Source organism: Pangasianodon hypophthalmus, chromosome 24 (genome assembly GCF_027358585.1).
Source record: "Pangasianodon hypophthalmus isolate fPanHyp1 chromosome 24, fPanHyp1.pri, whole genome shotgun sequence".
Taxonomy (NCBI): Eukaryota; Metazoa; Chordata; class Actinopteri; order Siluriformes; family Pangasiidae; genus Pangasianodon; species Pangasianodon hypophthalmus.
Window position 1 is genome coordinate 3,470,020 of NC_069733.1, and position 27,521 is coordinate 3,497,540.

Consider the following 27,521-nt stretch of genomic DNA (forward strand, 5'->3'; position numbering starts at 1 on the left):
TGTCTGTTTTTACTACTGTGCTTGTTATACAACTGGAATTTTTGGTTATATTTGGTTTGGTTATATTTTGGTTAAATATACATATTTATGGTCTTAAGTAGAGGTGTAAAGTAGAGAATAATGTGAAAAAGAGCATAATTTTTCATGCTTTTTGGTTTTTCCCAGACTGACAACACGTATCACAAAGTATATAGTACAGTATATACTATATAACCATTCTTGATTAAATGTTCATCTCTACTTTCCATTGGCTGGTTTCTCAACCGGCCAATCAGAGGACTGCTTGTGAGGAAAAGCTTCTAGCCAATCATAATCATGTCAACAATCACAGCAGGATTTGCTGGAATGCACATTTGTTGAAGCTCTGCTGCTTTACCCAATCCTTCTAGTGTTTTTTTTTTTTTTTTAATGAGTTTTTTCACTATGTTTCACGGTGTACATTTAGCGTGTTGTATCAGTGTGAAACGTGATCAGGGTCAGACCTGGCGTTGTTGTCGAGGCAGAGGTACTCGCGAGGATCCGCAGCGCTGGCGTTGCTCGTCTTCACTCCCTTGTCGATAAAAAGACCCGCCTGGAGGAAAGACAGCAACCAAGTCGCTTATTTTTTTATGTAAATGTCTATTTACGCAGTTAGAAAGCTTATTTGATCGGCATGGCAGCAGAGGTAACATGTTTACAACAGAAGCAGGTTAGGCAGCCAAAGGATTTCAGCGTTCCCTACTCGGAGAAACTGAGGTGAAGTGTTATTTGGCCAGAGTCCAGAAGGGAGTTGCAGCTGGACACAAAAGGGATTAGAAACACTGAAATAATGAACATAATCAGGTTAAAAAAAAAAAAAGAACGGTAATAGTTTAAATGCATTTTAATCTGTATTTTGAAAAGGTCAGCACTGAGGTAATCGTCTGATCATACACCATGGCTAACCGTGACACGCCTTGTTGCGAGATTGCGACGAGGTCACATGGGAAACAGAGAAGAAAACGGGCAACGGTAAAAAGTCTGAGTGAATATTTAACATTTACAGCGACTTAGTTTCGCTGTGGTTCCATTGCTTGACCTGTTAATGCACGCTGAAAACAGAGGACTATTATAAAGAGTGTGTGTGTGTGTGTGTGTGTGTGTACACTTGGGGAACTGCCATCCGGTTCCATTATAAACAGTGGCACCTTTCCAGCAAACAAGAGGGATGGCGAGTTTGTGCAGTGCCACAGATAAAAACACTGTAATTGATTCAGCATTCGAGGTGGTGAAGTTTATGATCGAGTATCGCAGTAAAGACGGTCGGAAATCAGAGCTGCTTTAGTTTAGCTGCTTCTCGAGCGCCGTTTTACCTTGAAGTTGGAATGAACTCGGTTGTTGTAGAAAATCCCCAGCGGAGTGAGTTCAGCTTTGGTCTCAGGTACGAGCCCATGAGAATCTCCTGTTGAGGAATTGTGAAAGATGTACCAAATTCCTGCGTCCTAGACAGAGACAGAAAAATAGCACATGCTCTCACTTTAAGGTTTTCCAAAAAAAAAAAACCCTTCAGATCAGCTATGATACTAAATATTCTGAGGAACAGATCAAGATGACATCACCAAGTGTAACAGCCAAACACATGGAGTTAGGAGAAGCTGGAACACACACATTTGCTACCTCATCAATTATTATAATCATAATCATATGGCTCTTTTTACGCATGTCAACGTTTCCACCAGAGGAAAGTGTAAGAGTTTTCTCCCTTTCCGTTTCTATCCCTCTCTCATTCTCTTCATGTCTCTCCTGTTCTCAGCAGAGAGTTCCTACACTCTAATAACTGTGGGATAAACGGATGCCACATGCCTGTGTTTACATAACCTTCTGCTCATAAAGCACTGAGCAACTGGCACTGGAATGCAAAGCGATTTTTACTGCCAAATCAAATTTTAATAAACGAGTGGAATGTAGGCAGCAACCTCATAATCGCAAATAATACCAGGCAATTTTACAGTCACAAGACTTTAAGCCCTACTGTAATCCAACAAGATTAGTACTACTATAAATACTGAATACTGCAGCATAATACATTTTATCCCAGGATAGTATAGTATTATATGACAGTGAAGGAGGCGTGGCCTCTGCACTTGTCAGTCTCAGTAAAGGAGGCGTGGCCTCTGTGCCGGTCTGTTTCAGTGAAGGAGGCGTGGCCTCTGTGCCTGTCAGTTTCAGTAAAGGAGGCGTGGCCTCTGTGCCTGTCCATTTCAGTCAAGGAGGCGTGGCCTCTGTGCCTGTCAGTTTCAGTAAAGGAGGCGTGGCCTCTGTGCCTGTCAGTTTCAGTAAAGGAGGCGTGGCCTCTGTGCCTGTCCTTTCAGTGAAGGAGGCGTGGCCTCTGTGCCTGTCCATTTCGGTCAAGGAGGCATGGCCTCTGTGCCTGTCAGTTTCAGTAAAGGAGGCGTGGCCTCTGTGCCTGTCCTTTCAGTGAAGGAGGCGTGGCCTCTGTGCCTGTCCATTTCAGTCAAGGAGGCGTGGCCTCTGTGTCTGTCAGTTTCATTAAAAGAGGTGTGGCCTCTGTTCCTGTCAGTTTCAGTGAAAGAGGTGTGGCCTCTGTGTCTGTCAGTTTCATTAAAGGAGGCGTGGCCTCTGTGCCTGTCTGTCTTAGTAAAGGAGGCGTGGCCTGTGTGTCTGTCAGTTTCATTAAAGGAGGCGTGGCCTCTCTGCCTGTCAGTATCAGTAAAGGATGCATGGCCTCAGTGTCATCACTTATTCTTTGGTTACACACACAGAAAAGCTGGTAACTCAGCTTTTTGCAGAATACTGAATCAGTGAACAACTTATCACACTTTACTGCACTGCATCAAAACTGCTGATAATGTTCAGCTGTTAATCAACATACTCAACATTAGCCGATCTTCTGTGGCCTGTAGGTGGGGCCAGTAGGCAGACCCTGCATCCCACCCATCAAAATTCTTTTCCGTTTATCTTTTTTAGCACCACTCCCACGACCCGCCAAGGGAGCAAGCTGCGACCCCCAGGTTAAGACCCCGTGGACTAGAGGGAGAAAAACCTCAAGCTATAACTAAATGACTAAAACTGAATTAGAATGGAAAGTCAATCCTCATCACTCTCTGACTTCCTGCCTGTTCATCCTAAATAATAAACTTACAGTTCATTCTGTTAGCAGTGATAGTCAATAGACAGGTTTAATTCACCTGTGAGCCAGCGGCTGCGTTGCTGATCAGATTGTTGTTTGGGTTGGCGATCCAAAACGTCGACACGGCCCTAGAACGCACACACACACACACACACACACAAAGTATTAACACAAAATCACATGTAGACAGAGTACACCATTCACTGTTTAAATATCTATGAATGATTCATGCATGTATAGACTGTTGAAAAAACACACAAACGATAATCATTTATTTTTTTTATTAAAGTGTGCATTCACAACTAAGATCATATCAATTCAATTTCACATGGGCCCAGATTCTTCCGCTGCGAATGCTGCTTGGGCCAGATCCCCCCCAAGAGTGTATCACCTATATGTACTTACACATTTCAGTACGTCTTGAAGAATTCGGTACTTCTACAGTACTGTAATATATATTTAACAGCGTTTTAAGATCTCAGCAAATCTCCAATCAGATGAGCCTCCTCATACACACACAGATCCCACAGATGTGTGTTTTAATGCATAGTATAATATGAATTTTTGGATGAATATTTTACCCTAAAAAGCCCAGATGTGGTGGGTTTATTATTCTACATGCTGTTTCTACTGCCTCTACTACAGCCATTCAGCCTGGTTTGGTTTGGAAACTAATATCGTTAGTATTATCAGTACTCTTCAGCACACTGTTGTTGAATCCTTTGCTATCAGTTCTTATCTTAATTCCTTTGTCACTCCTGGAAAATGTCTGTCTGTACGTGCGGGCATTTATGAGCAGCATTTGTTTGTCCAATTAAACAAGGGCTGATAGTGCTCATTTCCACTAGATTTTCCAGTGTTATATGAGCACCATGGTAAAGGTAGTGTTAATGTATCACACACGACTGGATCACTGTATGTATATATTATTATTTTTATTATTATTATCATCATCACCATTGTTATTATTATTGTCCTTGTTGTTGTTGCTGATAGCAGTAACATGTCCTCAAAATAAAAATAATGGTGTAAATGTCTTGCTTTTTAAGACAGAGAGAGATAGAGAGAGACAGAGAGAGCAGATTCAGTGAGAGAGAGGGATAGCATAAGAGAGAGACAAAGATGGAGAGACAGACAGACAGAGAGAAGGAGAGACGGATAAAGTGAGACGGGGGGAGAGAGAGAGAGAGAGAGAGAGGGAAAGTGAGACAGAGGAGAGACAGTGTGAGTGATAGAGTGAATGAGAGGGCAAGAGATAGAGAGAGAGACAGAGAGAAGAGAAGAAAGAAGAAAGGGAGAGATACAGAGAGAGAGAGTATGAGAGAAAGAGGGGGACAGAGAGAAGGAGAGAGAGTGAGAGAGAGAGAGAGAGAAAAGGAGAGACAGAGAGAAGTGAGAAAAACACAGAGACAAAATGGGGGGCAGAGAGTGACAGAGACAAGAAGATACAGAGTGACGAAGAGATATAGAGCGAGTGAGTGAGAATGAGAGTGATGTGTGTGTGAGAGAAAGACGGAGAGATCGTACTTGCACTCAGTGGCCGGTGATGGTGTGTATCCTCCGTGCACTCGGTCTCGTATTTTGGTGCACATGGTGTCGTTGCGCTCCGTGGGCAGGATGGTCCCCGGCCTCGTCACTAATCCCAGGTTATGATAAAACGTGTTCCTCTGCTCGATTCCGTCCGCCAGGAAGAAACAGTGACCCAGCGTGTCGTATCCCACTGTGTCCCTTACCTGAGACGTCACAAAAAAAAAGCACAGAAAATACACTTCACGTATGTGTGTATTTTTTTAATGCCTCTCACACTGATACCACGGGGCGCGACGTACGTCACCGTGACCAGAGACGCCTGGAATGGTTCGAGTGACGATAGAAAAACAGTGACTGCATCATGGTGATGTCATTGTTAAAGAAGTGCTCGGTATTAATATTATTTCTCTCATCCAGGTTCGGCACAACCCTACGCGCGGTCTCACTCACCAGCAGGCCGTTGGTGGCGTGGATGGAGACGCAGCGGGAGAACGAGTGGTGGATGGAGAGCGAGTCCAGGTAGGCGCGGTCCTCGTCCACGTCACCGCACATGTGGAAGTGGACTGGGTGGCTGTCTCTCTCCGCCTGCTGTCCCATGTGCTTCAGCTCCACCTGCGACATGTGCACTGAGGAGAAATTTCCCAGGATCTACACACACACACACACACACACACACACACACACACACACACACACAGGGGAAATCCAGAGCTGTTAGTCAATGTTAAATAACAGAGCATTACAGATATTTAATATGCTATTATTATTCATATGATATTAGAAAAAAATGAATGAGGTGCTGGTTTGTCGTTTTATTTGCACACAAAAACTAGACATTTCACACTGAGGACGTCTCTGGAGTTAAACAAGGATTCTGATTATGACAGCTTCTCTCATCTGTCTTTCATTTGGAAAATCCCACAAATATGCCACTGCAGCAAGAAGCACTCACTTGTTACAACACTCTCTAGTTCGTTTCTTAACACTGATGAATACCAGAGGACAGATTTCTGGGTCAGAAGGGTACACCACAGTGTAGATGTGGGAGTATGATAATTGAACATTATTGTGTGTTTGTGCCTAATATCCTGCGTTAGGTTTATTTCGTGTTGCTTGTGTTTTTTTTTTTATCATCATCAGACCTTGATGTGTCCTCCGAAGGTGTCGTGGGTGTAGTACTGACACCAGTTGTTGCCGTAGCAAGACTTCTCCATCTCTCCGTGGATGAGGATGTTCCTGGAGAGCAGAGCCACCTCGGCGCGCATGTCCACGCCGTCCACGATCTCGCCCATGTGAGTGTACTGAGGCTTCCCTGAAACACAATCAACGCACGCACACGCGATCCGTAGTTAGGAAAAGCGTTTCATTCTAATGCATTTTAAAGTGATTTAAGATGTCAGCTGTATGTAGCTGTATGTAAAACACCAAGCTGGGTGCAACTGAAACAGAGATAAAGTTGTCTTGAAGTTAACACGAAACAAAACAAACAAACAAACAAACAAAAAAACACAGCTTGTCATGTTACAAAAAAAACGCAAAGCGTAAACTATTCGGTCCTGAAAAACTTCCTGTGTCAGATTGTATTATAAACAAAAGGCAGATTTTCTTTCTGCTGTTATGTTAACATACCACGGGAAGCACAAAGAGGGTGTGTACACACATTAACACACACATCAACATCCAAAACATCCTCAGTATATCCCTGGAGATAGCGGGGATTATCGGTCTCTTTCTCTGTACTGATGGACCTCTCATCCTTTTCCTGTCTCTGAGGAAGATAGTGTTTAAGTCAGTAGTCGATAGCGTGTATCGCTCCTGCCCTGAGAAACTCTCCATTGTCCGTTTCCAGCATTTATTCATTTTATATGGGACATAAATTCGAAAGCTGTGGCCCCACGTTACATCCCTCAGGCATGAGCTGCAAAGAATTCAAAATAAACACTGTGAGGTTCAGTGATAAGATAAACGCTGGAAATCTGCCAAGAAAAGTGGATGTTCTCTGACAAGTTGATCTGTCGACATCCCTGTCCTGCAGTAAATCTAACACTTCTGACACACACACACACACACACACACACACACACACACACACACACACACACAAAATGCCACAGGTGGAAAAACCAAAAATGTATCACCAAAAATCTACAAGTACAGGGGAAAGAAAGAAAGAATAAATAAATAAATAAATAAATAAATAAATAAATAAATAAAACCACTGTTCATAGTTATAAGAAAGAAAGTCTTCCTGGGAACATTCCACACAAATCAGAGTCTAAACTCCAGACTACAACTGAAATCATGTGCTGTGCTCAGAAGAGACTCAAATCAAACTTTCTAGACATGAAATTCTAGATTCTACATTCTAGATTATCACCATGTTCAGCAGCCGGGGACTGAACACAAGGAAAAGCTCCCAAGAACAAAAATCAGCTGGTCAGTAATCTGCTCACTGAGGCTTTGGGGCTGTTTTGCAGTTGGTGGTTCAGGAGCTCTTGTGAAAAAGGACACAAACTGAGAGACAGGGACAGAAACACACACAGAGACACATGCAGACATAGAGAGACACAGCGACAGAGAAACACATGCAGACACAGAGAAACTCAGAGAAACAGAGAGAGAGAGAGAGAGAGAGAGAGAGAGAGAGAGAGAGAGAGAGACACGCAGACACAGAGAAACTCAGAGACAGACAGGAAGACATAGAAACTCAGAGACAGACACAGACCTGCAGACACAGAGAAATACAGAGAAACAGAGAAAGAGAGAGAGAGAGAGAGACAGACCTGCAGACATAGAGAAACAGAGATAGAGAGAGAGACCTGCAGACACAGAGAAACACAGAGATAGAGAGAGAGACCTGCAGACACAGAGAAACACAGAGATAGAGAGAGAGACCTGCAGACACAGAGAAACAGAGATAGAGAGAGAGACCTGCAGACACAGAGAAACACAGAGATAGAGAGAGAGACCTGCAGACACAGAGAAACACAGAGATAGAGAGAGAGAGACCTGCAGACACAGAGAAACAGAGATAGAGAGAGAGACCTGCAGACACAGAGAAACACAGAGACAGAGATAGAGAGAGACCTGCAGACACAGAGAAACACAGAGATAGAGAGAGAGACCTGCAGACACAGAGAAACACAGAGACAGACACCCAGACAGAGAGAAACACAGAGACAGAGACACACAGAGAAACACAGAGACAGACACCCAGACACAGAAAAACACAGAGAGAGACAGACACGCAGACACAGAGAAACACAGAGACAGAGAGAGACAGACACGCAGACACAGAGAAACAAAGAGACAGAGAGAGAGACAGACAGGCAGACATAGAAACTCAGAGACAGAAACAGACCTGCAGACATAAAAACACAGACACAGAGACAGAGACAGACAGGCAGACACAGAGAAACACAGAGAGACAGACACACAGACCTAAAAACACAGAGACAGACAGGCAGACAGAGAGACAGAAAGACAGATACAGAGAGAAAGACGCAGACATGTAGACACACAGTGTCACACAGAGACATAAAGAGACCCACACACACACACACCCCCCCACACCCTCACCCTCTCTCACCTTGTATCCGGAGCTGTGTTTTGGTGCAGTGGGGGCAGGGCAGCAGTGTGAACTCTTCGGCCTGGTGCATGGAATAATCGGTACTGGCAACCACGATCCTGTCTCCTGGCCTCCAGCTGCTCACGTCGTCCTGCACGTTCAGGATCACCTGGTCCACCACGTCCACCTGGAATCCTGATATGGGGAAACCTGGGGGACAAAAGGGTTTATAGGTTTATATATATGTAGAGGTAGAGAAAATCCAGTTATTGGGGGGAAAAAAAAATAAAAGAATATATCAGCTGATGAATAACTTTCCACTGAAACGTCCTGCTCCTCAGGAACCATTTTTATTAACTCTACATGTGCGCTCCACTCACCGCCCTTCCCCTGGGGTGTTCTGCATGTTTCTACACGTGTCTGTAAACGTGAGCAGGCTCAGGGAAGTAGTAATTACTGTAGTTTAATGAGGTCGCTCTCTTAAACAGCAGGGTGAGGGGGCAATTACTTGACTCTGTCTTTTACGAATAGGGTTCAGTTGGCTGGGGAACAAAAAAAAAAAGGCTGAAGAAGCTCTTATGAAGAAATTGTGTTATTGTTGTTATACCTAAAGCCGCTCTACTGACAGTGCAGGACAGATGACCACCCAAGTAATGACCATTTGGTGACCTTTGACCTCAATAAAGCATCATCATCATCATCATCTACAAGAGGTGCTTAATTCTGTATGACAGATGTCGGCCGTGTCGATATTACGCAAGTGTTAAAGTTCTGGATCAATTTCCTGTTTTTCTTGTTATTTAAGCAACGAAAACCAGAACTTGCATGACGCAAGTATTGCATCAACACGTTCACGGCTGAGTGTCGTAGGAATACTATCAAAGACACTGCAGCTCCACACTGTCTTAACGTTGCGTGTAACTCCCAGAGACGACCCTATAACGGCGCTAACGTGACATAATTGATGGCGTGAGTAACATTTCCAGACCAAAGAGCTGTCATTCTCGGCGGGTCAGCCTGGTTCATCCTCTCGCTATGAGCCTCTCATTCATAACAGCAGAGTTCAGAGTGACGCAGATCAGAGATAATTCAGCACTAATAGCTGGAGGTGGATGAACACAGTGTCCCAGAGAAAAAGCCTGATGCACAGAGCTGGCTTTGTGTCTCAGTAACAGACTGTGCCAGTAATCGTTTATATGACACATCAGCATATTCAACTGGGTTTATTTCTTTTCTCTCTTTTTTTTAAATCATGGGCGCTTCAAAATATCGACACTACCTGTTTATGATCCAGAAAGAGAAAAGCTACTTGGGTCGACTTTATGCTACGTTTCTCAGCTCACTTTGTTAGCGCCATGTCCTTCAGTAGCTCAGCCGCGTTAACACTGGGGCTTTCGCTGAATTGATGGTTTACGGTAAGAAATTGGTAGAAACTTCAGAGAAAAGGTAAAACAGGGCAAAATAAGGAAAGGTTGATTAGCTTTCTACAATAGCAGTTTTTGTTTCTATAGTAACAGCTGTAACTTTAGGTTTTCCACTATGGGAAAGTCCTCAGGAGTTTGCGCTTTCTATTTCTTTCGTAACATGATAAAGTGTGTTTTTTTTTTTGTCTTATGAACATCAAGAGAGAAAAAAAAAAGAGGCTGGTGAGGGGAATGACTGTTCATCGACCGTTTATAGTGATAACAGGAACTAATTTGTTTACAGACGTTAAATACAACTATAAATGGATAAAATTAAGATGAGTCATTCTTTGTTGTTAGCGTTTGGTTAAAGAGGAATAAAACACTTCAGGCCATGCTGTTATTGGAAAATAACCAACTTTGACGTGGTAACAGTACCTCTGATCCCCGTTGTTGATTATTTTCCTTTACCTGCACACCCCCAAGTGTTTCACTTTTCACATTTTGCAATTATAACATGCTACAAAGCAGGGCCGTTCATTTAGTATTAGTGCATGCTAATCTTTTTAAAAAGAAGCATTTAACGTGTGCGTGTTTCAACACTGTGCTCTCATAAATCGTGACAAAAATTAAACAAACATCACCTTGTAAAAATGTACGGCTGATACACACTTAAAGTGTAAAAAAAAAAAAAAAAAGAATGCTAACGGTATTTTAAAGGTGTGCTCAGTGACTGTGTTGGTGATCATTGTGATGTGAATTCGGAACTTGCCGTTCCGCCACTCGCTGCAGGCGGACACAAAGAATCGCACGCCGTCCACGGTGACAAACTCTCGACGAGCCAGCGCCTTTCCCCCCGTGTCGTGGTTCTCGTGTTCGCGTACGTCCTCTGCGCATGAACCGTTTCCTCCACCGACCACAGACACCAGTGCCCACGCCTGCCTGCGAAAGTGGGGGGAAAAAAAACAAAAAACAAAACAGATTATAAATAAACCTCAAATTCTGTAATGATAACTTCTATTTAAATTTATCACTTTCCTGACTTTATCTTGTTACTGGGCAATTTGGCAGAAATAAAACGCAGACTGATCTTGAGTAATGGTACATATCGTGTTGACCAGTTTCTGTTTAAATATTGCGATCACACTGTGTAGCAAAACAACCACAATACACTATTTCTGTCCAAATCTACACGTTTTCAAAGTCTCCAAAAGAGATTTCATATGCCTTTTTTTTTTAAATAATGGCTTCCTTCTCTCCACTGTTCCATAAAACCCTGCTTTATGGAGTGTCTAGGTTATGGTTCTCCTGTGAACAGCTTCTCCTATCTGAGCTGTGGATCTCTCCAGCTGCTTCAAAGTTACACTTGGCTTGCTTGCTCCTCTGACTAATCTTCTGTTGTGTCGCGTTCTTTGCATTTTCCAAGGAATGGATTTAATGGCGCCCCACAGGATGTTCAACAGTGGAACTTTTTATTTTTTTAATCACCAAACCCGTGATTGATACTGTAGCAGAACTTTGTCCCAAACTTGTCTGGATAGCTCCTTGGTCTTCATGATGCTGTTGGTTTAGGTATGTTCTCCAAATGTTTTTCAGGAACAGATGTATTCATATTGGGATCATGTGACACTTTAGTGGTACACAGTTCAACACCATTGAGCTAATTATGTGACTTCTGGTGGTGACTGGTTGGAGGCTGTAACCATACAAAATGTGGAAAAGTTCAACAGAGGTGATTTCCCCCACCAGCGTCTCATTTTTCTCTCTTGAAGTTAATGAGTTTTCATGTTACTGAGAAACCAGAAAGCACACACTCCTCAGTCCTGAACACCTTCTTGTGGCGTACACCTTCCTGTGGAACACTAAACCTACTGTTGCTACGCGACCAATAGTACCCCACGCAATACACCCCACGTTCTGTGTATTTATAGTCATGGGTATTTATTTTCCTGCACATGTCTCACACTGTTGTTTATTTACACTTCATGTAGTCTTACGTACTGTTATGTGTTGCACCATGGGCTTGGAGAAACGACATTTCATTCCAATGTATACAAGCTATATAGAGGAATGACAATAAAAACCCAAATGACTTGACTGTGGTGGAAAACTTACTGACTGTTACGAACGCACCAACACTGGAGACTCCTTCCAAAAACGTAAGCATTTCTACAATACCGTTTAACTGAGATTTTGAGAGGAGTGTGTGGACTATTCGGAGCAGTCCTCCTAATTATGAAGAAGGACCAACGACCAAAGCCAGTGCGCATACCATGAACCCGATGCTCCTTCATTGTTATCTCGTGCTGAAAAGCTAAATCCTGCACAAAGCCGAATCGTGCTCAGCTCCCTGCGCTATCAAGCGTCGACACCGATCAGTCAGCAGTGAGGAAGTGGAAATGGCTCTGGCTCACCACAAGCACCAGGCACCATGAAAGATGAAGTCAAACAAATTAGCCTCTTCCTTCCTCTAAAAACACTAACACAACATCAGCACAAATAAGCACGGTGCAATCCATAGTTGGAATGTTAACTGACATTTATGGCAAATTGTATCATGCTTGAATTCGTGGGTGAAAATCCAGTCTCGCTAACACAGTGATCTTCAGGATTTAGGTTACAAATAGCTAACACATGTTATGCCATGCTTTAATGCCAGCGGCTAATGACATACCATCTCTCCCACACACACACACACACACACACACAGTGCCGGATGACGTTCAGTCTTTGGCAGAAATGTAAAATGGACGATGACTAGCCTAAGTGTGTCCCTGTGAAGCTTAAGAGGAAAAAGTGCCAGTGGAGTGAGACTTTTACAGGCTAGTAAATTTATTTAGCTTCTCCTATTAATGCTACTGCTACTTTTAGACTCTTTCGTCTGGTGTTCATTCTTAGTCACATTTTATTTCTGCTTCCGTAAGAGGCTGCTTTCAAAAATCCAGTTAAGAGATGCAGATAAAAATGAGTGCTTCTGAAAAAAACTTGCCTTAAAACACCTAATTTGCAATCCCTCTTCATCTAGGGAACACTATAGCACCAAAGAAAAGTCTCCTAAAAGCCAAACTCAAACAACTCATGCTCTTACAAATGTCTATCTATCTCCAGAGAGGCAGTGCCTCAAATGTAAAATATGTGGCAAAGAAATAAAAGTAAACGCCCTTCCTCTGACAATCAAAGCACTTTCCCTCTCGGTCTGTACTTTGGGTGACGCAAAGATGTCCAAAGATCAGGAAATGTGAACAGAAAGGGAAGGATTTGTCCTTTTCCCATCAAAGTAAGCAATGACAGCCACTTCCTGTTGAATGAAAAGAAGAGCCACCTGGGTATAGTGCAGAGTTCAGATGGATCGTTGAGACCGGGATGTTGGTTTCCGGCACATGACTGGAAACCGCACCGAGTTCCAACATGCAAGTCACACAAAACCAGTCCAGGAAAAAAAAAAAAAAAAAAGTTTAACGGCTTATTGTTTCTCTAATCAGATTACAGTTGAGTCAATGTTATTACCGTATATTAAAAAAAAATAAAAAAATTTTTAAAAAAACGCCAACATGCAAACATTAAACTGGAGCTCGTCATCCATTTTGCTTTGTTTTTATATCATTATATTTTCTTACCAAAATCACTGCCTAGCATTTTATCCCAGTTTTTTTTAATGCTGTTATACGACAGTGCTGTTACGAGCTCGATTCTGTTTTGTAAGAAGGTGTTGATTAAAGTATTATTTTACCTGACTTGTTCACAAAAGATGAAAATTGATGGAAGGAGTCTCCAGTGTCAGCACTTTGTAACAATCGGCGGTAAAACTGTAACTTTCAGTTTTCCGCTGCAGGACAGAGGAGGCTACACATTACAGTTTTGTCAGTAACATGCTGTTGTGTGTTTTGTTTTTTTTTGTTTTTTTTTTTTGTCTCATTAGAAGGAGGGAAAATAGAGAAGCTGGTGAAGGAAGGACTATTTATAGCTGCTATAATGTAAGTGAAAACAGGAAGTTGTTTCGCAAACGTTACGCAACATGAAATGTAACTATAAATGGATAAAGATATTTCTTTCATCATTAAAAAATGTAATCGTCAGAAAACTGCTGTGGTATAAAAGGAATTTAAAAAAAAAAAAATCAGGCCATGCGGCTGAAGGAAAACGGCATCACACCACGACATCATCGTTTTTTTTTGTTTTTTTTTTAAAGCGTGATTTACAGTATCATCTGGACCTTGTCACATGACCATATTCTTTCATTCATAATTTTACATCATCTGCGAATTAACAGTAGGCCAACCCCAGATTCTGAGTTGGTCACATGTCGACTGGAGGCTACTACATCCAATCATGTCGTATTGTAATAGATTCAGTGGCATCATCAAACATCAACATGTTGCCTTAACAATTTAAATCGTATCGTATCGTGTGGATTGCAGGGCCGGATTTGGCTCCATTAGGAGTGCAGTCAAAATGTCCGGGTGGGTGTCTTTTACAACCGTGCTTGCCAATGAAACATAATACAAGTATCATAATAAAGAACTGCGGGCACACCATCATCTTACTTCCTGAAAGTCTTTTGAAAAAAGTTCTAATAATAACCACAATGGTCTTTTTTTTAAAGACACATTAAGACTCTGATCCAAGTTCTCGGACCAGAAAGCTGCCTTATGTCGGCATGCTCATGAATCACACACACACACACACACACACACTCATTACCCCCCAGTGTGTGCTGAGGTATCAGAAAGTGTGTGTGGTGCAAACCGTAGAGAGGAGGGAACTCAGCCTACGCGTTACGCAAGTTTAGACGTTATGGTGCCAGATGTTTCTGTTTGTGCAGGGGGCGTTGGCCAGGGTTCATGCCAAGCCTTCAAAGGAACTGTCAAGTCAGGACTGCTGAGATGTGTGGAAGAACGAAAAAAAAAAAAAAAAAAAAAAAAGAACAAATGAGGGAGAGAGAGAGAGAGAGAATTTCTGAGAAAGGACAGAGTGTGGGTGTGAATTTGTGCATGGTGAAGGGGTGTGTGTAAGCATTTTAGAGTTCAGTGGGTACAAAAGTTAGCGTCAGGCTCCTTAATGTCACTCCACACTCTGTGTGTGTGTGTGTGTGTGTGTGTCCTGTCCTTTGAGCTTGTCCTGACTGCCAGGTCAGGACAGACCGTGTGTTTTGTGTGTTTTGCACAGACGTCTTACACAGAAAGACACAAGTCAGCTCATTTTTCAGCACACATCCTGGAAACACGCCTGCCTAATCCTCCGGCAGTGCTTTTCCTGTACAAATACACAGAGAGGAAACAGGGGAAAAGCCGCTGGACCATTTTTCTTCCATTTTTTTTTTTCCAAGGTAAGATGCCAGGATGGAGTTAGGTTTAGCACTGCAGAGAAACTAAGGCCCATTAGCGACCCATTACAGTGCGGATATGGCAAATATCTCAATCGGTTCCACATTGGAGGTCTTTTATGTGTGTGTGTGTGTGTGTGTGTGTGTGTGTATCTGTACTGATCTAAGTAGATCTCAAAATGTCTGGCATTACCACTCCGATACACTCTGTGCATGAAATTTCATTTGTTTTATATGAATAAAACGAATAAAAATTTAACCAAAAAAAAAAAAAAAAGTACACAACACGCAACGCCGTTCCTTTACATATTAAACGAAACAACAATGATGACACACAGATACGCAAAACGGCTGTCGCGAAGCTGTGTAAAGTGGATTCAGGAATTCATGTGAGATGATGGGAAGGGGGCGGGGCTTCTGGGGTGTCGGTTAACATCGGAGCATTGAGTACACGGGAAACAAGGTCACTGCTCTTTTTTGCGTATTTTTGAGCAATTACTCATAGCGGCGTACTCCTACGCGAAACGCGAAGAAGTCCTAACTACGATTCACGACATGTTTATGGCAATGGCATTTTTTTTGCATGAGAGTGTAGTCAGGACTGAATGAAGCAGATGGCATGGAACGATAAGACACTTTTCCACTTCCAGCCACACCCACAGCTATCAAAGCAAACATGTAAGATTCATTTCCTCCGCTAGTGTGCTCAGCAGACTAATATAACGACCACACAAACATTTATCACTATTATGACGCCTAAGACATCAAACAAAGTCTTTATGATAAAGACATCGCATAAGACTATGACTAAAGACTGTAGGACTATGACCTTTAGTTTAGACCTTCCTTTAGTTTCACTATAATTACTTTGGCATTATATGATACATGTACCTGTATTTGAGCTCATGAACGTAGTGGCTGCCCAGAAGCTCCTGGATGGTCCTCTTGGTCTCTTCCAGGAGGTTCTTGGCGGCCGAGTCGCCCACAGCGAGAGAGACGATGCGCCCGTGTGGCAGCGACCGCAGCATCTGGGTCAGCTTCCTGCTGTCGTTCTGCGAGTCGTGTGTGTCGAAGCGTTCGGTGCTTAGCAAAGCGCCCGTGTCCTGGTCCACCACGCGAAGGTTGATCCCCCGGCTGAAGTTCTTCTGGAAGGCGTAGCTGCCCGCTGCCAGGCCTGTGGCAGGCACGGTGCGTGTCAGGAGAGTCCAGGACGGCCGCTGCACGCCGTGGAGCTCCAGAGTGCCGCCGGGACGCACGCCCACAAACTTGCGTCCGAAATCGGGCAGGGGAGAAACGGAGGCATCATCCGAGCGGCCCACTAGCGTGATGGTTGCGTGAGAACGATAGCGACACTTTGGGGCACCGATGTGAAGAGCGCCTCCCTCTTCAATTAAAATGAAGCGTGCTCGTAGGGTAATGTTGTTCGAACCTTCCTTATTATCAGCAAACACCACCAACCCTGTGAGGGCACCGAAATCATTCAGAATAGGCAGGAAAAGTGGCTGAAAATGAAAAACATGCTAAAACTGGCCCTGGTTTTCATTCATTGATAGCTGCAGTGCGTTACGTACACTCTAGTCTCCAGAGTCACATGATCACACCTTACCTCCTGATTGGATGGTGAGAGAGTAGAGGGTGGCTGATGCAATCAGTTTGAACCGTTGTCCATTATGCACCACCACAGCCTTTTTTGGGTTTTGTCCCGGGTTCCAGTTACTCAGCGTCAGGTTGTGGTCGGGACAGTTCTCTACAGCACACAGAACAAACAGTTCATGCTTATTACAACGGCTTATTGTTCAGAGTAACTGCAGTTAGAGAACTTGAGCGATGAATAAGGGCTTGCTCAGGAACAAGTCCTCCATCAGCTGTGCTAGACAAGTGCTTTACAGTGCAAAGTGCCGAACGCTTATTTAGAACAGAGCAGGACTTTATTAGAGGGAAAGTTTTAAATTTTAAATGTTCAGTGGATCAAACATCTCTCCTGCTGTGGGGAAACAGGATCTGTGCAGCTCTGTCTGTGGGATATAGAGGGAGATTGCTGAGTGTTTATGGAGCTAATGAAAACCTGCAGAAAGCCTGCTTACTGAGAAACATGCAAGTGGAGTTATACAGGGTGGTTTTTTTAGTTGTTGTTGAAATTACTTTTCCCAAAAGTATCAGAAAGAGACTACTGAGACGGCTTCAAAAGAACAGCAACAAAATATGGGCATTAACAAAACAACCCTAACCTACTGTATTAAATATAATAACTTCCAGATTATAAGTCAGAGTAAAAGATGAACCTTCTTAAATCCTGATTGCTTAGAGAAAAAAATGAGTCGCACTTATATAGCCGGCATTTTTATTTTACATACTGTGTACGCAATGCTCCTGAGTAAAAAGCATATGGCAGGCACTAAAAGGACAGCATAAGATATAAAGAATAAAGGTTCTGGGGTCTGGTGAGACAAAAACTGAACTCTTTGAGTGGAACTACATCTGGCAAAAAAAAAAAGACGTGCTGCTAACGCCTGGTTATAACGTCCCTATGGTGAAGCATGGTGGTGGTAGCATCATACTATGGGGGTGCATCTCTGCAGCAAGGTCAGGGAGTTTCATGTCTCTGAATGTCCTTGAGTGGCCCAGCCAAAGCCCAAAGGACATTTGTGGAGAGACCTGAAGAGTGCAGTTCACCGATTCTCCCCATCGAATCTGATTGAGCTTGAGACGATATGCAGAGAATCCAGTTGTGCAAAGCTTGTAGGGACTTACACAAGAAGACTCAAAGCTTACAAAGTACTGAATAATGGGTCTGAACACTAACACTAATCTAAATCAGATATATAAAAGACAAAAAGCAGCTAGAAAATGGAGGCCATTGGATCATAGCATGGTGAGTGATGTGCAAATGCACTCGAGACGCAAAGGGATGTAGCAGTTACCAACAAACGTGAGAGATGCTTAATTTTTTTCCCAGAGTGAATCCCTTTCTGTCCTTACTAGACATTCGTTCCTAGTCAAGATGGAGGAGAAATGAACTGTTGCGAATGACTGATTTAAATTTATCAGGACAAAAAATTGACTATGACCACAATATATCTTGTCTTGATCAGAGTTTTCTTTCTGGGCAAGATGATGTAGAAACTGGCAACCAGGAGAAAACTTAAGCCAGGAACACCTACGAGCAAAGCAATTTGGGCAAAATATGACAAAAAATGATAAAAACTACCAAGTGAGTGCTACAGTACTACGGTGGTGTCTCACCATCGAGGACTTCCCTGGGGCTCAGACTGAGGACGAGGATGAGCACGAGGAAGAACGTGCCGAAGCAGAGGCCGGTGAAGATGCATGTGGGTTTCATCCGCCGCCGGTTGTGGACCTCCGGGAGGCGAACGGAAGGCGGTCGTGCTGGCGGCGGAGCCAACGGTTTTGGACGTGCTGGTGGTGGAGGCAGGGCTTTGACAGGGGGCGGAGATCTCACAGGTACCACCCGGGTCATGGTGTAAGGCGTTGATCCATTGGATGGAGTCACTAATTGGGGAAGACGGCCGGGGCCTCTGTTCCCCTGCATGGTGCAGCCTGATGGCACTTTCTACAGGACGAGAGGGGAGGGGAAAAACAAAACCAATAAACAAACCAATCCATTTTAAATCGTGTCAATTTTCCATTCGTTTTCGGTATTCAAGTCAGGACATCCAGTCCAGACAATCCAGTTACGCAACCGTTACTGCAGCTAAACGACTCTCAGTTTCAGGCTGCTGTTTGGCACCATGTGTTTTGATGGCATGGGCCCATGTGTGGATTTTTTACATTTTCGAGGTATTTACACAAACACATGGCACACATTAAGTCAAACAGAGAGACAGAGAAAGAGAGAGACAGAGAGAGAGAGAGAATTTGTGCGTGGTGGTGGGGTGTGTGCAAGGATTTAAGAGCTCAATGGGTACAAAATGAGTCCACCCCCTCAATCCTAGACAAACACACTCCAAGGCTACGTTCACATTATTGCTCAGTTCAGGTTATTTTTGCTCAAATCCAATTGTTCAGCCTCGACGTTCATGTTTGGTTTTGACCCATACTGTGAACAGAACTCTGCCCTGAAGCGACCTGCGTTCTCAAAATTAATAACGTCGCATTCATGTGGCATCTGCATGTCATTAAAATAAAACAAATAAGTCATATTTGCGGTAGCAAATTGAACAAGCTGCCAGCACAAGCCTTGTTCGCTGTCCAAGTCCTGGACGGCTAGGATGCGAGAACATCTACGCACATGTATGCGTGCGATATGTATCCAGAAGCCCATATGAACAAATTGGATCAGTGTGTTCACATGATGAGGGGGAAAAAAAAAAAAATCTAATGTTACAATTGAGCTGAAAATTTCAAGCCTGTACATGAACGCAGCCCAAGTGCTGATATAATACAGAACATGCTTTTCTATCATTTCTATCAAAACATTTTTTATACTTTTATAACAATTACACAACGGAAAAAAGTTTACTGAACACGTCAGATCAGACGGTTAAATAACTGCCCAAAAAAATGTCCTTTTTTGTATTACACCAAGGCCATCATTATTCAACACACCCACACACACAAAAAAAAAAATTAAAATGATCTTGAATCTCTGGGAATATCTGAAACCTCAGAACGCACACCGAACACAAAAATTTGCAGTTTGCGATATCAGTGCAGGCCAATGTTTCAACAACAATTAACAAATGATACATTGTGCAGTCCAACGACACACACACACACATTACGGTGTAGAAACGGCAGTTGGGGGTAAATGGAGGATAAACGCTGTTTCACGTGAGCCGACTGGTCAGACAAGTCAACCGCACCTAATCATCCAATCAGATCATCTGGATGCGATTAGTTTCCATTCGAAAAGAGTTAATGCAGCTCAGGAACGCAAAGGCGTTCAACAACCCACGCTCGTGCTACTGGGAATTATTCGGAAATATGATTCATGTTTGTCAGGACATGTCACTGTCATGATTCATCCATACGCACAGAAACGCCCATCAGGTATCAGAAGGCTAGTTTTGTTTATTATATTAATATTATGGATGACATTGTCTTGCTAACAGATTGTCAGTATCGAATCAGGATTGGATATCGGCTGACACACAGAGCTCTGATATCAGAATTAAAAATGGAAGCATGGTATCGGTCCATCCCTATGGTGCAGTCTTAAATTCCCAATGATTTCTTTCCGTATGCTGATGTAGCTTCTTTTGAAACAGGAAGTAAGATGACAGAGTGCTGAAGCGCTTGACTGATTTATGCGACAGCCAATAGCGTCCGAGATACGCCACCAACCCATCACCCCTCCCCCCAGATACTCGTAACAAACCTGACGTTAGCTTAGTGAACTAGCTAAATATGGAGATGAGCGAAGAGTTTAACGAGAGCCTGTGGAGGATTATTCACCACCGATTCAGCTCCCTAGTTCAGTAGTCATGGAGCAGATCCGAGAGTCGGCCATTTTAAGAGCTGTCCTTTCAATCGCAAAATCCTTCCATGTGCTGGAACGTTCGCTCCCTAAAAAAAAAAAAAAAAAATCCCACAATGCACCGCAAAAACCAGGGAGCATCGACGTTCACTACGTTCCCTTACTGGAAATGGCGTCATATTTTCGGAGTCCTTTCAGCTTGAAAAAAATGGCGGACAAACTCTCAGCCAACTTCGTCTACAAATATAAGTAGCTTGTTATCGCTCTCAAATGATTACTTACGTTAGCGAGTTTTAACTTTGTTTGACGCTCTGTATACGATTTTTTTGAGTCCAACGACTTTTAAGTGGTTAACGATTTAAAATAAATCCACTAGCTAGCCTATGATCCTGTTTGAAGTACCATGATAGAAACACAAGTGATTAAGCTAACAAATATATATATATAGATAGATATATATATATGACGTATAATGTCAGAAAGATATCGGTCTTGCCTGTTGTTGATAAACGCCAGTGGAGACGTTTTACGACGCAAATACGGAGTCACGTCACAGGAAATTGAGTCGTCCGTGTCCTGATGTGTAGCGATCCAGGGTTCTTACCAGCACCCGAACTCGTGTACACGATATACTGATTCACGACAACGGGAGCTAATGAGCTGATTGAGAAGTACAACATATCTGCCGCTACCAAGCTACTAGTGTAGAGCAAGACACGCCCCCAGGGGCGGGACTTAACCTCCTAGAGCACGTTTGATTGGCTGAACAAAAGACTAGTACAGAGTGAGTCATCAAAATGTTGTTGTTGTTGTTTTTTGTTTGTTTTGTTTTCCCAAAAGTGACACCTTGAAATTTCCATCCTCAAAACTTTTTTGTTTGTTTGTTTTCTAGATATAATATCACATAGGTGTGAATAACACCAATGGACAGACAGGTGAAGCTCTGAACCACTTCTTCAGCTTTCAGAGGCACTTTAAACTCATAGTTCTGGATTATTTCAGTGTCTGGTAATCCTGGTTTGGTTTGTAGTTTGTTTTCAGTGAGATAAATGGGAGATAAAGGATAAAGCTAACACCACTGGATTTCTGCTCAGCTGCTCTCAGGCTTCATGGCAGTGATTTACGGTTATTACAGGTCTGAGAGCTGGAAGCAAACAGTACAGCGGATTTAACAGCAGCTAACGAGGTAAATTCGGAAAAATTAGCAACTTTCACAGCAGAAAGTAGTTATTTCTCTGCACAAATCCACTGTAAAGCCCATCTCTGCCCCTGTGATACAGCGGTTGTGCTCTGGAGGCGTTTTGTTTCTCCTCTTACCTTCCGCGAGACTCACTCCGCGCTCGCGCTCGCCATTCGCAGGCCTCTTGGAAACAAAAACAAAATGAAAAACAAACAAAAAAAAAAACTCTTCAATGTGACTTACACTTCTCTTTTTTTATATATATAATTTTGGATACATGTTTGTTTTTTTTTTCGGGTAATTTAATCCCCCTTTAGCAGCGTCTCTGCGCCAAGTCAGAGAGGAAATGAACCAACAGCAGCCGCGCGCAGCGGTCTCGAGCAGGGGGCGGAGCTTCCGACCTCATACGTCACGCCACACGTGCTCCAACGTATCACTGACGCTGCTTTCTACTACTACTACTATTATTATTATTATTATTATTTTTATTACATATGTGTATTTTTTTTATCTCTACATCTTAATCAGTGTATATATTTTAAAGCCATGTGCCTTAAAATGCTTTCTAAGGACTTACATTTCAACCTTAACCTGTTGTACAGAATATACAGCAATATTTTTTATTATTTTTTATCTAAAATCTAACAGTTATGTCATGTGTAAAAAAAAAAAAAAACACTTGCAGGGCATTCTGTTATAGGAAAATAATCATCTGTGGTGTGGTGTGATGAAACAGAGTCACTGTCACCCCACCAAAGTCCTATACGAAAAGAGTTTTATCCCTATGCTGATCATTTTTACCTATTGAACTAAGACAAGTTGTACTTTTTATCTGTTTAGAGTTACATTTAATGTTGTGGAAAGTTATCTCTGATCTCACAGCTATAATTTAGTCGGTATGAGTCGTTCCCTGACCTGCCTGATATTTTTTCCTCTCTTGAAGTTAATAAGACAAAAAAAAAAAAAAAAGCAGCTTGTTGTGTTACTCAGAAACCACAAACTCCTCTGTCCTGATGACTTTCCCATTAAAAGTTAAAGTTACAGCTTTACCTCTGCCAGTGGGAAACAGTGTTGCCGTCTCACAGCTCTCAGAGTCCCTGGTTTAATCCTGAGCTCAGGTTACTGTCTGTGCGGCGCTTCCTATGAGTGCGTATGGGTTTCCTCTGGGTTCTCAGGTTTCCTCCCACCCCCCAAAACCATGCCAGTAGCTGGACTGGCTAAGATAAATCACCCTTAGGTGTGAATGAGTGTGTGAAAGTGTGTGCATGGTGCCCTCTGATGAACCGGATGGAAGTAGCATCCCATCCAGAGTCTATTCCTGCTTCCTGTTCGGTCTTCCTGAGATACACTCCGGATCCAAACAACCCTGAGGAGAATAAAGCGCTTACTGAAAGTGAGTGAGTGTTACGAAGCCCTGACACTGGAGACTCCTTCCATAAATGTTAAATAAATGACTTCGTACCGAAAAGTTCACCATATCAACAATTATACACTTTTAAAATTTATTTACGTGGCTCGTCTGCCATACAAGTCCCTGTGTTACTATAGAAATGGGAAATGTCTTCCTATGAGCGCATTAATAGAAATGATTTGCCTTGAAATTAATTGTCAGGGCTGCTGCTATAGAAAATTAATCAACACCTTCTGACCAATCAGAATCGAGAATGCAGGACTGTGGTATAAAATGATGTTTAAAAACGTTATTATAATAACAAATGACGTGCATCTATGTTCTTCCTTTGAAGGTTGAGAAAAATAACTGACTCAAACTGGAAATGAAAATGACCAATCAGGAAACAGATCTTCTAATAAAAACACTGGATAAACAGAACATCAGTATCCAACAGATTCCCAGAGAAAAAAAAACCCAGATATTTCATCTAAGGTGATGTCCTGTAGTGATTCCTTTCTGTTGACGCACAGCATGTTAGAGATCTGATGTACGGTGCGAAGCAGCCCAAGAGCTACAGTCAGGAATCGTAGATCTATAAGACGTTAGATTTAATTAGCTAATAAAATGGTGAAAAACAAAGTAACCAGAACCTCAGTTTACATACAGAGACACCACAAGTCAAGTCTCATCATCCATAAAAGGAGCTTAAGAACTAGTTTTTATCTTTATTTTCTATCTGCACTCTTCATCCAGGCTCCAAAGTGCAAAGGTCAGCACCTTCAGGCTGCTGAAGTGACCTCTGACCTCTGGGTTGTAAAATAAACAAGAAGTGCTTCTGTCTGTTCTCTACACATCTAAAGAAGAATTTTATTCTTGCATTTTAATCCTTAAAATGTGACACATTTGAGAGGGATTCTTTGATACATTAGTGAGAGTTACAGGTTCTCCACAAGGGGGCGACGTACTACAACTTTTCACATCATGATTTTTTTCTTTGGGGAAAACAGTTGACCCTTTGAGGCTGTAATCCTATACACCAATCAGCCATAACGTTAAAACCACTGAGAGCTGAAGTGAATAACATTGATTGTCTCGTTACAATGGCACTTGTCAAGGGGTGGAATATATTAGACAGCAAGGGAACAGTCAGGTCTTGAAGTTGATGTGTTGGAAGCAGGAAAAATGGGCAAGTGTAAGGAACTGAGTGACTTTGACAAGGGCTAAATTGTGATGGCTAGACGACTGGGTCAGAGCATCTCCAAAACGGCAGGTCTTGTGGGGTGTTCCTGTTCCTGTTCAAGGAAGGACAACTGGTGAACCAGCGACAGGGTCATGGGCGCCCAAGGCTCAGTGATGCGCGTGGGGAGTGAAGGATAGTCCGTCTGGTCTGGCAGCTTGCAGCGTACCATTCTACATAGCTACAGACAAGTCAGAGTGCCCATGCTGACCCCTGTCCATCACCGAAAGCACCTACAATGGGCACGTTAGCATCAGAACTGGACCATGGAGCAATGGAAGAAGGTGGCCTGGTCTGATGAATCACGTTTTCTTTTACATCATGTGGAAGGCCGGGTGCGTGTGCACGTCGCTTACCTGGGGAAGAGATGGCACCAGGATGCACTATGGGAAGAAGGCAAGCCAGCAGAGGCAGTGTGATGCTCTGGGCAATGTTCTGCTGGGAAATCTTGGGTCCTGGCATTCATGTGGATGTTACTTTTACACGTACCACCTACCTAAACATTTTTGCAGACTAAGTACACCCCTTCATGGCAACATTATTGAATAGCAGTGGCCTCTTTCAGCAGGATAGTGCGCCCTGCTACACTGCAAAAATTGTTCAGGAATGGTTTGAGGAACATGACAAAGAATTCATGGTGTTGACTTGGCCTCCAATTTCCCCAGATCTCAATCCGATCAAGCATCTGAGGGATGTGCTGGACAAACAAGTCCAATCCAGAGAGGCCCCAGCTCGCAACTTACAGGACTTAAAGGATCTGCTGCTAACATCTTGGTGCCAGATTCTACAGCACCCCTTCAGAGGTCGTGTGGAGTCCATGCCTCGACGGGTCTGAGCTGTTTTGGCGGCACAAGGGGGAAACTACACAATATTAGGCTGTACTGTTTCTACATACAATTCAATTTCAGACAGAAAAGGAACACACAGTTTGCTGTATGATCCATTATTACACAGGCTTTAGCTTCATCCAGAGATGATTAGCTCTGAATCTGCTGTCCATCATCTGAGTGAAAGGTCAACAAAAGGTTAAACACTAAGTGTGTGTGTGAAAAATCTCCTTTCAGTGGATTTTCCAAATAAAGTGTTTACATGCAACAAATTTCCGATTAAAACAGGCATATTATTCCAGGGTGGGAATCGGAATTTGAATCAGAATCAGAATCAGAATCTGGTAATCGGATTGCGGTGTTTACATGACTCCATACTAATCCGAATATCGCCAAATTCCCATTAATATCGGAATACTGATGTGTGTGTAAATGTAGCCGGTGTGTGATTTGACGTAGACGTCTTATTTTCTTCTGCTTTTACTTTTACACACTAACGCGAGGGAAGAATTCGAAGCTGTACTTCAGCTTTCACCAGAGGATTTATTTAGAGGATTAGCATTTTTTTTTTTTTTTTGTATCAGCAGGGAAAATGTGTATATGGGACATTTCAGGGAAGAGTTTTGCTCAATTTAATGACAGAAACAGGTCACTTACAAACACCAACGAGAACTGTCTAGGGAAAGAAAGAAAGAAAGCTCCTGGATTTCACACTGCAGAGTTTAAATCTATCCCAAGAAATCTTCAGAATACAAACCCGGTCTCCTGAACGCCTCCGTTAGCTGGATTAGCTGGGTTAGCTTAGCATTAGCATAGTGTGATAGTGGAAGGAAAACAATCAACTACACTGAGCAGGTTTGCTGATTTGTTCCACATCCACACCATGATTTTACTCTCTTCGTATAAAATAATAATAATAATAATAATAATAATAATAATAATTCTCATTTAGTAATTCAAAGTACCATGTAACAAAATGACTTCTTATTACATTTAAATATGATGTTGGATTTAAAATCTTAAAATATTTCTAAAGAGTTACATTATTTATTTATTTATTTAATACCAATTTCTTATCATTTTTATTATTCTTAAAAATAATTTCTTCTGTTAAAAATTTGATAATTTTAACATTTAATTTAATAAATTTATTTAACATGATTTAAGAATTTTAACAAAAAAATGTCAATACATATATTTTTCAGTATACATACATTTTTATATACAATAAAATAAATTTTTTAATTTTAATACTTGGAATTTTATTTTATTTTTTTTAATACAATTATAAAATAATGGAGGAGAAATATAAATAATTCAATTCTGTCCTCGCTGTATCTCAAAAACAAACAAACAAACAAACAAAAACATGGTGGTGCTGGAAAAATATCTGCAGCTATTTTCCAGGTACATATTTTTATTTTACGAGTGAAATGTAAATGAAATAAAATCAGTTCCATCACAAGCTTTTCATTCTTCTTACATTTTATTTCTCGTTGTTTATTAGAACTATTGTTAAGAGCATCGGCACATACAGGACAGTTTCCTTCCAAAACTGAAAGGCATCTTAGAAAATTAAAAAAAAAAAAAAAAAAAAAAAAAAAAGACAAAATGTTTGTGTCCATCCTGACAAGATCACTGTAATAATAATAATAATATTATTATTATTAATAATAATTTCAAGTTCTATTAGTATTAGTAATCTGCATTGTTACCATTTTAAGACTTAAAAAAAAATAATCATACAAACCAAAGATATTTACAAACAGTCGTCAGAGTGTTCAGAATTTCATCTAGCGATCTTCAAATATGATCAGCCGGAGCGGTGCAGCTACACGCGACGCCATTGGCTGTAAAATCGACACCCACAGGAACACCACGGCATGAGCCAATCAGAAGGCAGCGTTCCTGCGGAATCCCGTGCCATCAAACTGAACGCAGCTGAAAAATGAGAAACGGGAATATCTCACGGTGGAGGAGATTTTAATCAGACAGTGCAATTTATCCTGATAAAATAAAGCCCTACGAAATACTATTAAACTGCACTTAACCTGACTAAACACACTTAGAGAACGTCAGCACGAGGAAAGCTCTGATAATACGTGATCTTTATCAGCTTCAAGCAGGCATCCGAGTCTTCAGTTTGTTCTTTCTACGCTCCGTTTGTCTAATGTTGATGCTAATGAGTGTTTCTGTTCTGTCTCGGCAAGAGCGTGCAGCGTTCGTTGATCTAAAACGTTACACTGAGTGTGCAGCGTTCACAGATCCCAAATATTACATTGAGTGTGCAGTGTTCGCTAATCCAAAACGTTATACGGTGTGTGCAGTGTTTGCTGATCCAAAATGTTACACTGAGTGTGCAGCGTTCACCGATTCAGAAAATCAGACTGAGTGTGCAGCGTTCACAGTTTCAAAACGTTAAACAGTTTTGCAAAATTGCGCCCAAATTTCGAAACGTCGACCCAATCATGCAGCGTTCAATGTTTCAAAAAGTCAACCTGAGAGTGCGTTCAG

General features: G+C 42.2%; 1 protein-coding gene across 2 annotated transcripts in view; it reads right to left on the bottom strand.

Annotated features, from left to right (window-relative positions):
• Positions 1-22,715, bottom strand: part of cemip2 (cell migration inducing hyaluronidase 2) — a 34,821-nt gene extending 12,106 nt beyond the window's left edge. Inside the window, exons 1-12 of one of the 2 annotated variants that reach the window (XM_026939819.3) lie at positions 22,601-22,715; positions 18,177-18,504; positions 16,540-16,680; positions 15,825-16,392; positions 10,383-10,552; positions 8,229-8,417; positions 5,782-5,951; positions 5,090-5,287; positions 4,637-4,842; positions 3,168-3,237; positions 1,332-1,460; positions 483-571 (exon numbers count right to left, since the gene is read on the bottom strand). In XM_026939819.3, the coding sequence (XP_026795620.2) occupies positions 483-571; positions 1,332-1,460; positions 3,168-3,237; positions 4,637-4,842; positions 5,090-5,287; positions 5,782-5,951; positions 8,229-8,417; positions 10,383-10,552; positions 15,825-16,392; positions 16,540-16,680; positions 18,177-18,483 (2,237 nt within the window). In that variant the 5' untranslated portion in view covers positions 18,484-18,504; positions 22,601-22,715. Of the gene's footprint in view, positions 1-482; positions 572-1,331; positions 1,461-3,167; positions 3,238-4,636; positions 4,843-5,089; positions 5,288-5,781; positions 5,952-8,228; positions 8,418-10,382; positions 10,553-15,824; positions 16,393-16,539; positions 16,681-18,176; positions 18,505-21,687; positions 21,911-22,600 lie in introns of those variants that run through there. The other variant, XM_026939818.3, reaches the window with a different exon arrangement.
• Positions 22,716-27,521: the final 4,806 nt, after the last annotated feature.